Source organism: Spea bombifrons, chromosome 2, assembly GCF_027358695.1.
Source record: "Spea bombifrons isolate aSpeBom1 chromosome 2, aSpeBom1.2.pri, whole genome shotgun sequence".
In the NCBI taxonomy this organism is placed as follows: Eukaryota; Metazoa; Chordata; class Amphibia; order Anura; family Pelobatidae; genus Spea; species Spea bombifrons.
In genome coordinates, this window is record NC_071088.1 from 94,656,084 (window position 1) to 94,670,839 (window position 14,756).

The window sequence follows — 14,756 nt, forward strand, 5'->3', positions numbered from 1 at the left end:
ACAATGTATGGATGAAGCCGGTAAGCTAGGGTAGCTGTCTATCCAGTACAGAAGATGCTGTAAAGCATACAACAACATAAAACAGAATTGTTTAAATGCTCTTTTGGGATTTCTTCTTCTTTGGAAGTTTTTTTACCCACTTAGTGATCCTTATATTCTACCTTCCCCATTTCCAGCTATACTCTCTCTCACTCGCCTCCTTTTTCTGCCATTCTAATGTTGAGGGAGAATGAGATTTGTCCCTTTGCCATTTACCCTTTAACGGATCAGAACAATTTTCATTTCTTTGCTTTGTTTTCAACACTTCTTACCATATTTTTCACTAATAATAGCGTTTTTATGGCCAGTAATGGTTTTATTTGAAACCATATTCATGACCAATTCATGCCATTTATAAGGACAAAAATATCAGTGTATCTTAGTATTTCTTCCACAGGGTAGGTAATTGCTTACATGCATAATTTTTTCTATATTTTAACTGAGCAGGTTTTTTTTTTAATGTTTTATTCTTTTTAAACATAATCAACATGTTATTGGTCCACTGCTCTTTATCAGCAGTGTAAAATGACAAGGGATGTCATCACAGGGGTAATTTTTACACAATTTTAATTTATTTAAATTATTTATTGAAACATTTTTTTATGTTTTTTTCAAGATTTAGAAAATATGTGCCCTTTATTCACTGGTCTCTCTGGATGCCAGCTCCAGCAGGGAGTGAATAAAGTGTGTCCTGAGACTATAACAAGTCCACCTTACTGTGTGGATCACTGAAGATATTTGAAGTGTGCCTGCACGGACCTTCTCTACTGAGTAAAATAACTGTAGCTTGAAAACCTCTCCTAACTACAGAACCAACAGTTCAACAGTATAATAGTTGAATCAGTTTGTATCTCTGAACACAAACTGTAGTAATTAAAAATCAGCATGTGCCTTTACCTTTTTCTGTAGCATACACCGTGTCACCTTTCTCTCCAACAAATCCAGGAGGTCCATCTTCACCGTTTGGTCCCTAATCAAGTTCAATTTACAATTAGATCTTTGTCAATGAAGAGGTAACATCAGAATAGCAGGGAAACAAAATAGCAAAACATGGAATCAATGGTTATACTTTGGACTCATAGAAGAAACCCATGTTGGGCCAAAGTGAGCAGATACAGGGACACACGTATGTGATATATGCATTTACATTTCATCAGTTTATTTGAGAAAGATTAAGCTAAAAATAATCTACATGATTTTGTTGGCTTTCATAATACAATTTGTTGATGATAACAGAATATACAGTAGTAAATGTGAGCTACTAAGCAGCCATTCTGCTTTTGAAATGGAGCTCATACTAGGCTGTTTATTTGATAAGATCCCTCCTCAAAGTTTTAGAATAAGGTAAAAACAATATCAATGTTGTTTAATTTGGTTCTTACCTACAGCGAACTCACAGCTACCTGGTGTGCTGTAGACTGTCCCTTATTTGAATAATCTTATCATGTGATACAAATGCTAATTTTCAACCATATGGTTCACGTTTTCTTTTTTATTTATGAAAAATACAGATACGATAATATTGTCATGGCAAAATATGGATAAAATTGTTAGTATCTCACCTGAATACCTGGAGCCCCTGGTAGCCCAGGACCTCCTCTGTCACCATGCTCTCCTTTGTTTCCTTGTACCCCAGAAAAACCTGGAAATCCCACAGGACCAGGCTCACCCGCAGGGCCTTTTAAAGCCTCATCGTCAAGACCACACCGACAATCTCCTGGTTCACCTGAAAGGTGCAAGAGATCACCTTTACCGAACTGAGTAATTCACTGGATCCCCAATTCATTCCGTATATTGAGTCATTTACAGAGCCTAAAAGCACCCTTGAACATGATTTTTGTAAGAACGCCTTACAATCCAGTGGTTAGTTTTTCAGTCAAATATATATATAAAAAAACCCAATGGGTTTTATGTAGAAACAAGCCATTTTGCAATTCAAGAAGGACATGCCCACCTTTAAATCCCTTGAATCCTTGAATACCAGGAAAGCCTCTCCGTCCACTTTGTCCGGGCCAGCCAGGCCCTCCTTTTCTCCCAATACGTCCACCTACCAGTATAGGAAAAAGATTTATGATATGCACACTGGGGATCAAAGGAAGTCTAACAGCGCGGGCAGCGAGGAAACTCCCATTGGCTGCTTAAATTTGTAGAAATGGTGGCCAATACCAAAAAGCGTGTTTTCAATCACACATCAATTCACATGTACAGTAGCTATAAAAGGTGTCCAGAGTACAGATCTTTGTATTTTAAGTCATAACCTTCATATTGCTCTTGACTTTTAATGTCTAGTGATCCTTAAGAGACATTTATATTTCAATGTTATTACATGGAGGCAAGGTCATCAGATGAACTCTTTTCATTGCTTAGCAAAAGCAAACATTTACCACTAACCTGGGTAACCAGGGGGGCCAGGAGGTCCTTGTTGTCCAGGCTGCCCATCCAGACCTGGTGGCCCTGCTTGGAAGGCAGGATAGCCTGGTTCTCCTTGGTACCCTTTAGGACCCCTCTCCCCTTTCAGACCAGGATTGCCAGGTGGTCCTATGTAAACAGAGAGAATACTAATACCAGAGATATCTGGACAACATTACAGGATTAAAAGTCACATGAAAGATACAATGCACTATACCTGGAAAAGGGCTTGGAAAACCCATCAAGCCCGGAGAACCAGGTTCTCCTTGATCGCCATCATCACCATTATGGCCAGGGAGTCCCGGAAATCCATCTTCCCCCCGAAAACCTTTAAAAAAGTTAAAATATATATATAGTATACATCTAGTACTTTGCATTTACCCCTTATGTTACATTATCTGACCATTCTGAGAAAGATATATATATACACACACATTATGTATTACATCATTATGTACATCATGCACCCCAAAACACAAGTATTAGTGCACAAAAACCACACTAGCCCCTATGCTCCCAAAATGTGTCCTATTTTAACTGTTACGGTAACTAAGTAAAACATTTCACTTCGGAGAACAGGTCCAGTATGCTTTGAAGACTGACATACAGTATGTTTAATCAAGTTCCTGATATGTTAGCTGTATGTTAGTTAATTTAACGCCCTACCCCATAAAAAGTCTCTACCTTTTATTGGTTTTGGTTGTTCAGCATAAGTTACTGGTCCTGGTGGGCCTCTATCTCCATGATTACCCTAAAAACAGGTCAAAGAGGAAGAAGAAAGGAATGCATGTAAAGTTAACAGCAAATTGTTGGTGGGAGAACTGCAGATACAAAAGAAATACAAGCACTAAACTACCGAGAGTAGACAGTTTATTATATTCACATGATGGCTTGCGATATTTGGCTGTAAACAGAACCACAGTACTGACTTAGGGACTTAGTGAGTTCTACTGGGGGTTGTTACAACAGATTTTGTGGCTTAAGAGCCAGTAAGCTTTATTTTTAATCCTTATATATATGCACATCCTAAGTGTTAAAAATACAGTTTTACCAGCTCTTTCACCACAAAATCTTATCGTAACAACTCCCAGTAGAACTTCTAAGTCAAGATATTGAAACAAGGAAAATTATTTTGTATGGTAATAATGAAAATAAGAAAATGGTACAGATTTTCTAATTAAAAAGAGGAGTAAAGAATTGTCTACACCATACAAAAAATATTATATATATATATATCACCAAGATGTGTGGTAAGCAATTAAAAGGACGATGTTCTATGTCATTCTCATGGTCATTTAGGGCTGCTTGTTTGAGGATGGCATTATAGAGCATAATATATATATATCTAATAAGAGAAAATGCTAAATAATACTTCCACTTAAAGTTTTCCACATATAATAAAAAGAAAAACATACAAAACAAATGCGTTTTCCACGTGTCTAATAAAGTAATTGTGCTTTCTTTACAAATTCCCACTCACATTATGCAGAGCTATGCAGCTCTATTTGTGTAGACATTGGGGTCAGATCTTAGAAATCCCTTGGATAATTATTTTTTGGATGATGACATTGTATCATTCTGTACCTTTCTGAATATACGGTAAGTACGGTATTATTTGATGCATATTACTTTATACAAATAAGTGTTGATTTGCTTTATTTTGTTTAATACATAGAACATGATTATCGTTACACATTTATACTTCATGTGTATTATATGTAAGCTTTGACACGCATGGATCCAGCACTAAACTAGAGAAGTTTGAAAAATATCCTTTTAATATGGTAGACTGATAATACAATTAGGGTTTTTTTTATACACATCTGTGTCTATACCTTTTGTAACATATGATCTGTCTGTTTCCAGTACTGAACAGAAATATCGTAGCTTAAGGCAATAGATGAAAGGGTTACGATCAAATGTTTTTACTTCAATTTTCTATCCACAACAGCTCAGGAATTGTCGGGAACTTAAAAAAAGGGGCTTTCCACACAAACATAAAGTCCTTTGAAATATCCCTGTACCTCTCCTAAGGAGCAATAAACTCAAGAAACGGCTTCAGAAGATGAGTATGGTGGAAGTGAGTCACTATAGGGCAGACATAACGTTGATGTTGAGGGAAGAACAGATGTATCCTTACACGATATTTTACTACTGGGTTTATGCCACTTAACAATTTCTTCCCATGCTTCCTAAGTTTAAGGCTAGTGATTTTAAATTGCATCTGTCACATTTTTAATCCCATAGTATATATGTATAATTCAATATGGAGGAAAACCTACATTCAAAATGAATAATTGAGGTTAAGAAGACCCTGGTAAGCCCATACTGCAGCATAAACCTCCATACCGCAGTGGTGGCAGCTTCAGCTTCTGGCATTACTGAATGATATTTTCTGCATGCATCGAAACTACTATGAACATTAGAACAGATCCACAGTGGTAACTCAAGAATAACACATTCAACTGTCGGAGCTTCTAGATGGAAGTAGGTGGCTGTGACTATGTTACCACACTCTGTTATTTTGGAAGACCTCCAAAAGGTAACGTTGTCCCCCTTTTTGACTACTATGTGTTCCATTGTATAAATAACCTCATTGTACACAAGACTCAAAAAAGAAAGGGAGAGTGTTTAGGCTTGGTACTGTTCACCCAATAGAACTCAAACACAACACTTAATCTTTCTAGATGGTAGACAACTTTCATTTATTTTACTTTTCATTTCATTTGGACACCACATCTTCCCATCTTTCCCTCTAGGCTTGGATTAGTAAGAGTGCTCTACTTTTAATCATTCATTTTTGTGGCAAGTTGGTTACACAAATTGACCAGCTCATCTTCATTTACTGGTTCCAGGTTTTGTTTTTTCCCCTTAAATCCTGTTAGTGACAAAAAAGCAAATGTTTCCTGCCATTCCCTGTCTTTAGTCTAATTTGTTGTGTGGAAGACATATTGGGAAGACGTTATACAAATGTATATACCGATTTTTTTCTTGGCAGTTACGGTATTTTTCCTCAAACACTAGGTGCTACAATATACCATAGATTGCATACCCATGGTTAGCTCAGAAACATAATTTTATATTGATATTTAAATACAATATTTTGATTTTTTTCCTATACACTTTTGTTTAACAATAGGACATTCAGAGTCTAGATAAGGTATATATGACATTATATCTTAAGTACACTTAGAAGATGTTTCCATAAAATGTACTGTTTTTCATTTGCCATTTTCAGTCTACAAGTATTATGTCATCTTTGCTCACTGTTCATGTATGTAGCCCTGCCGGTACCATGTGTCACAATGCACTTCTTGGGTAACAGATACTACACAATGAAAATCCCTTGCTAGATCATGACGCAGGGTATAAAGCGATGTCTTTGACTGCACTTTAGTCATTTTTGTGCCTGATAAAAACCCATATTGTTCATATTGTCAAACTATGTAGGCATGAATACCAACATGAAATAAAAGTGTATTTTTGAGGGTGCACGTGGAGATTTTTTGATTCTTCTGTATATAAAATATTTTTATAGGCCAACTCTTGTTGTCTTTTATTAATTATATGGTGTATTCCTCTGATATTTTTTTTATTTTTTAAAAGGTACGGGCAACTTTACCGTTTGAGTATTTTCCCTACCAGAGTGTTATTTTTTCAGTTAAATTCAGAGTTAGCCATATATATGTACTGTATGTTTGTGTGCATATGTATCTATATGTATCAGACAAGGTAGTAAACTTACCTTAAGTCCTTTGTTGCCTGGTAATCCAGGATAGCCAGTAATTCCAGGACGTCCCTGTAAACATTAAATTAATATACAAATACACAGTTTATTACAGTACTTAAAAAATATTAACATTACATTTCTTTGGAGTATTTATTTATATCTGTAATCATCTGAAAAAAAAAAGAATGAGCAAAAAGCAAATCTCTACAATTTGATTGTATGACCATGGGAATAAAGGACAGTAAATGTTCAGAACATTTATTAGGTTTCAAAGTCGACTATTATTTCTCAGAAACAAAACTAAATATATTCACAGCCCTAATGCGAATTGAAGAACACAGGACTACTTACATCTCCCCCTGGAGGGCCTGACACACCAGGGTTGCCAGACGGTCCCTACAGTGACAATGAAACAAATTATTAGTAACCAAGGAATGGTTGTCGTATGAAAACGGAAAACGTACAGCCAGATATTTGATTTGTGCTATAAAATATAACCATAGTGGTATGTTGTGCTCAATGTTAATAACCCTAATGCCAATTTGCAGCTATTCAGTTAAAATAGGACATCCTTGGCTAGATGCAAGTTCAAGGAAATTTAATGTACCGTATCTGCTCGATTATAAGACGACCCTGATTATAAGACGACCCCCCAAAATCTGAATATTAACTTAGGAAAAAAAGAAAAAGCCTGAATATAAGACGACCCTAAAGGAAAAAAGTTTTACCAATAAATGTTAATTCATGTAAACTTTTTTTTTTAATAAAAGCTATGATTGAGAAAAATATTTTTTTTTTGTTTTTATTTCTTGTATTTTCCAACCTGTCCCCCAGTTACGCACATCTGCCCCCAGGCTTGCCACACCAATATGGCACTGTGGCCCATGATATGCCTTTTAACCCTCTATATGCCACTGTGCCCCATGGTATGCCTTTTGACCCCCTATGTGCCACTCTGCCTCCAGAAATGCCTTATACCCCTATATCCCATTCTGGCATTTAGGGGGTTAAAATGCATATTATGGGGCAGAGTGGCATATAGGGAGGTATAAGGCATTCCAGGAGGCAGAGTGGCATTAAGGGAGTTAAAAGGCATTATATAGAGCACTCTGCCTCCAGAAAAGCCTTATACCCCTATATGCCACTCTGGCATTTAGGGGGTTAAAAGGCATATTATGGGGCAGAGTGGCATATAGGGAGGTATAAGGCATTTCAGGAGGCAGAGTGCACTATTAAATGCCCCCTTAACGCCACTCTGCCTCCTGAAATGCCTTATACCTCCCTATATGCCACTCTGCCCCATAATATGCCTTTTAACCCCCTAAGTGCCAGAGTGGCATATAGGGGTGTAAGGCATTCCAGAAATGCCCTACACACACACACACACACACACACACACTTACTTACTTACCGGTGCTTCCAATTTCCTGCTGTATTGCCGGGGCAGCGGGTTGACGTCTCATTCCGCGGCAGCCGGAAGGAGGTGGAGTTGGCAGCGGGGGTTTGTATGCGTCCGTCGCAAATACCTTCCCCGGCTGTCAGAGATCAGGAACTCTGGAACTCGGATCTCTGACAGTCGGGGAAGGTATTTGCGACGGACGCATACAAACCCCCGCTGCCAACTTCACCTCCGGAAGCACCGGTAAGTGTGTGTGTGTGTGGGGGGGGCGACGACAGGAGGATCCAGGTCCCCTGCAGCGGTGCGGGGGATCTGGATCTTAGTCTCCTAATCAGACCTATATTTGAGGTCTGATTAGAAGACGACCCCGATTATAAGACGAGGGGTATTTTTCAGAGCATTTGCTCTGAAAAAAACCTCGTCTTATAATCGAGCAAATACGGTATATAAAAAGTTGCAACTTTGCTACTGAAATGAAATATGTTTGTGATATCGTCCCAAACCCAAATATCTGCCTGGCCTCTGTCTCTAACTGGATGTCTCCACGATTCCTAAGACTCAATCTCTCCAAAACCAAACTACTCATATTTCCTCAATCCAATACTAACATTCCCGCAACAGTCTCTCTCAATGGCATTGATGGAATCATCTCCCCCATCCCCTTACGCTCACTCCCTTCGTGTCAACCTTGGCTCTGACCTCTAACTCACTGCCATCATCCAGTCTGTCTCAAAAATCTGCCGTCTTCATCTTCAAAATATTGCTTGCCTTCGTCCCTTCCTGACACAAAATTCCACTAAGTTTCGTGTCCATGTCCTCATTATCTCCCCCCTTGACTATTGTAACTCTGTCTTAGCTGGTCTCCCTCTTACTCGTCTCACCCTTACAATACACCATGAACACTGCTGCCAGACTTATCTTCCTCACCCATCGCTTTACTAACACCCCTGCGCTCTGGATCTTCACTGGCTGCCTGTGCGCTTCAGGATTCCTTTCAAAATCCTGACTCTTAGTTTCAAACCCCCTCACAGCATCTTCTTACATGTCATCACTCTCTAAACACACTCCTGTCCAGTCTCTCCGCTCATCTGATGATCTCTGTCTGTCCTCTCCTCTGATTTCTAGCTCTCTTGCAATGTTTCTCAATAAAGATATCCTCTTTAGCCCCCTCCCCAGACTATCCATCTTTTCCCCTGCCTTTGGTCCTTCAAAAAATCCCTCAAGACCCACTTCTTTAAGGACGCCTATGAACCCACCTTTCCTTTAGCTTACCGTTCCTAGTCGCTCTTCTGCAATATTTATACTGGTGTGGCTGCTCCATCCTTAACAGTGGAACTTTTATCTTGTGTAATACACCCTAACTCCTTCGAGACTGTAAGCTTGTTTGAGCAGGGCCCTCCTTACCTGTTGTTTCTATTAGTCTAATTGTTATGTTAAATACTACTTGTTATGTCCTGTTTACCCATTGAACAGTGCTGCTGAATATGATGGCGCTATATAAAACAATAAATAATAATAATAAAATATCTATCTTTTTTAAGTGTTTACCCTTTGCCCTGGAAATCCCATGACACCGTCTTCTCCCTTTTCACCAAAGTAAGCAGTTTCACCCTACAAATAAAACACATACATTATGAACTCCTAATGAAATTCCTTAGTTTTAAGAATCTGCAAATATTTAACATCTAAAAGCGTAACATATTTGGCATACTACTATTATGGAACCATTAAGATGATTTTGTTTACATACTCAACGCAATGGTATATAACGCTAAATATTTATATCTTATTCAAGGACAAGTTTCATTTGAATTTATTACGGATAACATTACATCCTGGACCTAACTTCATAAACTTCATATACATACCCAATGGCCACCGATTCGGACATTGTTCTACTATGTAACTTGCTCTTACATAATGTGATTTCTTTACAGTTCAGTATATTTTACTTGAATTTGACCACTATTAACTTACTTTAGCTCCACGTTCTCCTTGTTCTCCTGGTTCACCCTTGGCAATCTATAATAAAAAAGATACCATTTAACTATATTTAAGTAACACGAAACCAGCATGTACATTAGTTAAAATACTACAGTTAAAAATAATAAGATAAATATAAAAACTTCTACTAAAAATTCACATTCCCTTATTCTGTTTACACTGTAAACTGTTTTTTATCCCTCTCTTCCTTCCATTATTTCCAAAAATCAGTTTTTTTTTTCTCAATTTCTTTTCAATTTTTTATATTTTAATCGTACATGCCTTACTAGTTCAAAATGTGTAAAGTTACAAAATGTATACCCTTTAACCATAAAATCCTTCTTGTTTTTGAATGAAAAAAACACTTACTTGACCCTTTTCAGGGAAGAATACATCTGTTGGCTTTCTTGCCTCATATGGGGGACCCGGTGGTCCTGGATTTCCAACGTCCCCCTGTAAAATATGACTTAATTAAGGTCCGTTTAAATTAAGATCAAACTGCAAACTATATTAACAACAATAATTGAAACGGTGGAACTTTTCCTTTATAGAAATGATCTTTATGCGTGCTAATCAATACTTGGCATGTAAGTTTTAACGCTGTATGATCTTTAACCCCTTAATGACAAAGCCTGTACATGTACGGGCTCAAAATGCATTGTTTTCAATGGGTTTAGGGACCGCCCATTGTCCTTAAGGGGTTAATCACCTCCTGTAAACAAATACATATGACGGCATAACTGTTACAGATTTGCATAAAGAACAATACATTTGTCTTTTGTCACTATCCAAAATGTCCTTTATTGCTTACATACTGTATTTATATACGTTTCCATGGTTATGAACAAGTATAGTAACAACACAATAGAGCACTGTTAGGAGCAATAACCGCAAGGTTTTAAAGTAATTATTCTAAAAATAATACATTATTACATTACTCAGAGCTAGAAGAATGTTTGTAGCCAGAATTAAACCAGGAAGAAAATAAAAGGAATATGATTTTTGTTTAGGAGCCAGGAAGCAATGCATATGTTGAGATGGTCAACAACAGTCAAATTCTGCTCAGCTGCATGATTCGTGGGAAAAAATAAATCATTACCTGTTCTCCCTTTTCTCCAATATAACCGATGCCCTTGTTACCCTATAGGAAAGCAAAGAACGTATCTTAAGTTAGAAGACATTAGAAAGAGAGGCTGAATCATCTAATGCAAAGGTTATATTCTGTGTGCCAATGGTTTATTAAAGGTTCAGAGAATATTACTACACAATATAACTAATGTTAATAGGTTTTATTTTATTTTTATTCTACTCATCCAAGAAGCAGTAGGAATTTGTCTCTTTTCAATGTATCTTACCATTCAAAAGTAACCTACACAAATTCTGAGCTGCAGTAATGATCGCACATGACACAACGAGAGGTCATGTCGTACCCCATTGGTCACACTCATCAAAGACTCGCTGTTACAGAACTTACAAGAAATATGTCATCCTTTGAACACTGAGGATTTTATTATGGCTAGCATGTGACCTCAATGATACTTAACACCCACAATATAATTCCCATTAAGAAAAGAAGAAGTGAAAGTGTCACTGCACATAAGCGAAATCTGCACTCGCTCATGCATTGTCATACACGGTACAGATAAATAGAAGGTTGTCGATTTTGTATGTAAATCAGTGATATTGTAACATCTTCCATATGCCTGGCAGCAAATAATTGTACAAGTCATTGTTAGTAAATGTAATTATTCTCAGTTTGAAAGGCCTCATGTGTGCACAAAGAGGCTTTGGGAACCCCTTCCATTGCACTTGCATTCTATGGCTCTGAATATAAAACATAACGTAAGAACAGCCCCGTAGGGAAAGAATTGGACGGAGGGGCCCCATGAATGAAGTGCCGGACGAGGTACCCCGTGGAAAGCCTAGTGTTAAGGGTTAAGGCATGACTAGGCAAAATTTTAGCACCTAAAGTGTTAAGCCTTTCAGGCACGTGCAAGACCAGACGGGAGGGGGTAATTGCCCTCCCTGAGGGGGTATATAAAGGGGGGGTTTATGCTATAGGGTCAGCATTTTAAAAAATATTTTCCCGCCCATCCCTCCCTGATTTTTGCGTTAGCCGGGGGCTCAGGTTTTTACGCTGGTACGGTGCAGGAGTTAACCATCTAGGTATGGTTACTTGTGGTGCACAGAGGTATAAGTGCAGAACACTCCAGGGGCAGCTGCCCCTGTGAATCGTATGGTCGTGTGACTGCCGCGCTGGGGGACGCCGGCAGTTCCAGCAGGGATACAGGTGGATACGCCCATACCAGCAGGTTACTTCATGGTTATGATTGGTTATCATTGTGGTTGTTATTTTGACGGTGAAATGTTTATATACTGGGCCAAAATATGTTTGGCTAATAAACGGTTATAAAGTTATCAATGTTGTAAACATTTAATAAAGGTTGAGTGTCGCGGTGCTGTGTTATATGCGGTCCGCACCGCGGACAAATAAAATCCATAGTTGACAATTAATAAAGTTTTTGAAATAAAGAATTGTCTCTTGTTTTATTTAGAAGGTGGGGGGGGGGGACCGAAACTGGACGCTACTTCATTCATGTTATTACGTATATTAATGGAAATGCTTTATCTCCACTTTAAAAAAAGTTCTGGTTAATGCTTGACTTTGCAGTGATAAATGGTGAGCAGATTGCCCCCTGAAATTTATGATCATTTCTTTAACACCAGATATTTAACCCCTTCACAATGCATTGTCTTTAATGGGTTTAAGGACAGACAGTTGTCCTTAAGGGGTTAATTATCTGAGAATGGTGTACTGCAGATGCTCCTTTCTCAAACCATTCTATTGGAGCAGATGGAGAAGAGGTCAAGTATTTGTGACTTCTCATGGATGAAAATAAAATCAATCAATGGGATCAGAGAACACCAAACAGTATTGTGCAAAACATGGGGGGCTGTTGGGCTTGAAGTTGAGATCAATAATGCAATCAGTACACCTGACCTACTAGCCACTAACAATCGTTAACAAGCACTAAAATAACCAGAGAGTACTAGAAATACAGAAGATTATACAACTGAATGTTGGCTTGAAAACTAGGCTCGGACTCACAATTCCAAAACAAATGTTACAAGATGAGAGATGTGTAAACAGGTTCAACTTACCTGTGGTCCCTGAAGCCCTGGGGGTCCAGGTTGCCCCTATACAAAACAGAATGTAAAAATAAGTTTGTTTCAGTTACTAAAGTTTAATATATAGAGTAGCATCTATAACTAGAGACAAGGCTCCTTATTTGAATCTGGAGATATATATATATATATATATATATATATATATATATATTATATTTAGCTCAGCCTAGAATCTGATGGGTGATGAATTATAATGAATCTTGGTGGTCCTGACTGTAGTAGCTTGAGGAGGTGTTGAGATGGGCAAATTAAGAGTCACTGTAATATGTGGCTCTGTGGCAGCCTCAACACTGGTATTTACAGCCTTCCCTTTTTTTTAATATTCCAGATAATGTCTCTTTCCACACAACAACCAAACCCTATGAGAATATTATTACAGCCAATGATTTCAGGATTTTACTTGGACACAAATGGTCAAATTTGCCATACTTTGAACTTGTTTGTGTTATTTTTTTTTTGTTTGCTTTAAATATTTGTGCCCGCAGCTCAGTTATGGACATTTGGCCTTTTTTGCTTACATAGTATTGGCATAAATATAACATTTTAGAATTTGCTCTTCCAATTAAAAGCATTTGATGGTTCATTCACTTGATATAATACCTACTTGTGAGTTTAGTATTACATTATTGTTTGCAGGGTTTTATGGTCATTTTCATTTTCTTCATCACCCCTTGTGTATTGGTGCCCAGTATTGGCAACAATTTTATTATCTATTATTCATATGCACAAATTGCTTGGCACATTGTGACATGATTATTCCATGTGTCAACATGGTAATGGCGGCCACCACTGGGGGGGCTACAAGTTTGTTTATTTATTTAAACCAGAACATACAGTATCGTGGTTACCCCTAAAAATTGGCGTATTTCTCACTGCCTTAATAGATACGCATTTGACCAATATTAACAACATTCAATCACACAGACCACCATTATGTCCTCCCATGTCCTGGTGAATGTGAAATAGTATGTGTAGAATAAGCAAATTAATCTTTACATACACATGATAACGCAGCGGACGATTAGAATTTTCACCGTAGTAAAAAATGACATGTTTTAATGTTTATAAACTTGTTAATAATAATAATGTTAATAATAACACCATATATCTCGACAAAAGAAGATACACATACCGGTAATCCAGGAGTCCCAACCGGGCCTATGAATCCCACCACACCAGGAAGACCTGTAGGACCCTGTGAATATCACCAAATTATGTAAACTTTTGTGTGATTTAATGAAATTAAATGATTAAATGAATGATTACATGTGGTATAATTAATTACACACAGATACAAGGGGATACTTACTGCAGGTCCAGTCAATCCTGCTTGACCTGGATCACCCTAAAAGGACAAATATAACACAGGGTTATGCCAGGACTTGCCTTCTTAGTGCACCAACACCCTTTTTGAAATCATAACAATAATAAACATAGGAAAAATGAGTATGCCATAACCAATTCGGAAACTTATGTTAACAAAAACGCCCATTTTTCAAATACAATAATATTTTTGGTTAGAGGCAGTGAATTTTGAAACTCACAAAAATAGTTTGTAAGAATCATTATTTTTTGTTGCCGCGGGAAGCAAATAAACATAATATGTTAGAATAACTGGGGTAAAGTATTAAATATACAACAGAACAGTAGGTGCATAACTACATAAGTATATTTACTTAACTACAATATACTAATAATCTTTAAAAATTTAACATTTGCTACATATAACCCCAGAAAGTATATCCAGCGTTATTTTAAGCACAGAGTTTCTGGTATGGTTTAGCATCCAGAACCTGGATGATAAATACATATATAATTGACAGAATTATAAGAAGACATTAAATGTGATGCAACGTGATATGAGCAGCTGGTAAACTACTTATTGTCACTTAGCTAATGAAGCACTTACCCTGAGTTTGTTTCTCATATCCGAAGATATATAAAAAGGTTCCCCTTTTGCACCTTTGACACCCAGTCCGCCCTGTTCATAAAAATATTGTGGCATCA

General features: G+C 37.5%; 1 protein-coding gene across 1 annotated transcript in view; it reads right to left on the bottom strand.

The window, feature by feature from the left end:
* COL4A2 (collagen type IV alpha 2 chain) overlaps positions 1 to 14,756 on the bottom strand; it is a 77,902-nt gene that overhangs the window by 19,509 nt on the left and 43,637 nt on the right. The window contains exons 8-23 of the mRNA XM_053455263.1: positions 14,659 to 14,730; positions 14,059 to 14,094; positions 13,882 to 13,944; positions 12,723 to 12,758; positions 10,660 to 10,701; positions 9,930 to 10,013; positions 9,555 to 9,599; positions 9,126 to 9,188; positions 6,530 to 6,574; positions 6,194 to 6,247; positions 3,133 to 3,199; positions 2,666 to 2,776; positions 2,431 to 2,577; positions 1,994 to 2,086; positions 1,602 to 1,765; positions 937 to 1,009 (exon numbers count right to left, since the gene is read on the bottom strand). Of these exons, the coding sequence (XP_053311238.1) occupies positions 937 to 1,009; positions 1,602 to 1,765; positions 1,994 to 2,086; positions 2,431 to 2,577; positions 2,666 to 2,776; positions 3,133 to 3,199; positions 6,194 to 6,247; positions 6,530 to 6,574; positions 9,126 to 9,188; positions 9,555 to 9,599; positions 9,930 to 10,013; positions 10,660 to 10,701; positions 12,723 to 12,758; positions 13,882 to 13,944; positions 14,059 to 14,094; positions 14,659 to 14,730 (1,195 nt within the window). The remainder of the gene's footprint in view (positions 1 to 936; positions 1,010 to 1,601; positions 1,766 to 1,993; positions 2,087 to 2,430; positions 2,578 to 2,665; positions 2,777 to 3,132; positions 3,200 to 6,193; positions 6,248 to 6,529; positions 6,575 to 9,125; positions 9,189 to 9,554; positions 9,600 to 9,929; positions 10,014 to 10,659; positions 10,702 to 12,722; positions 12,759 to 13,881; positions 13,945 to 14,058; positions 14,095 to 14,658; positions 14,731 to 14,756) is intronic.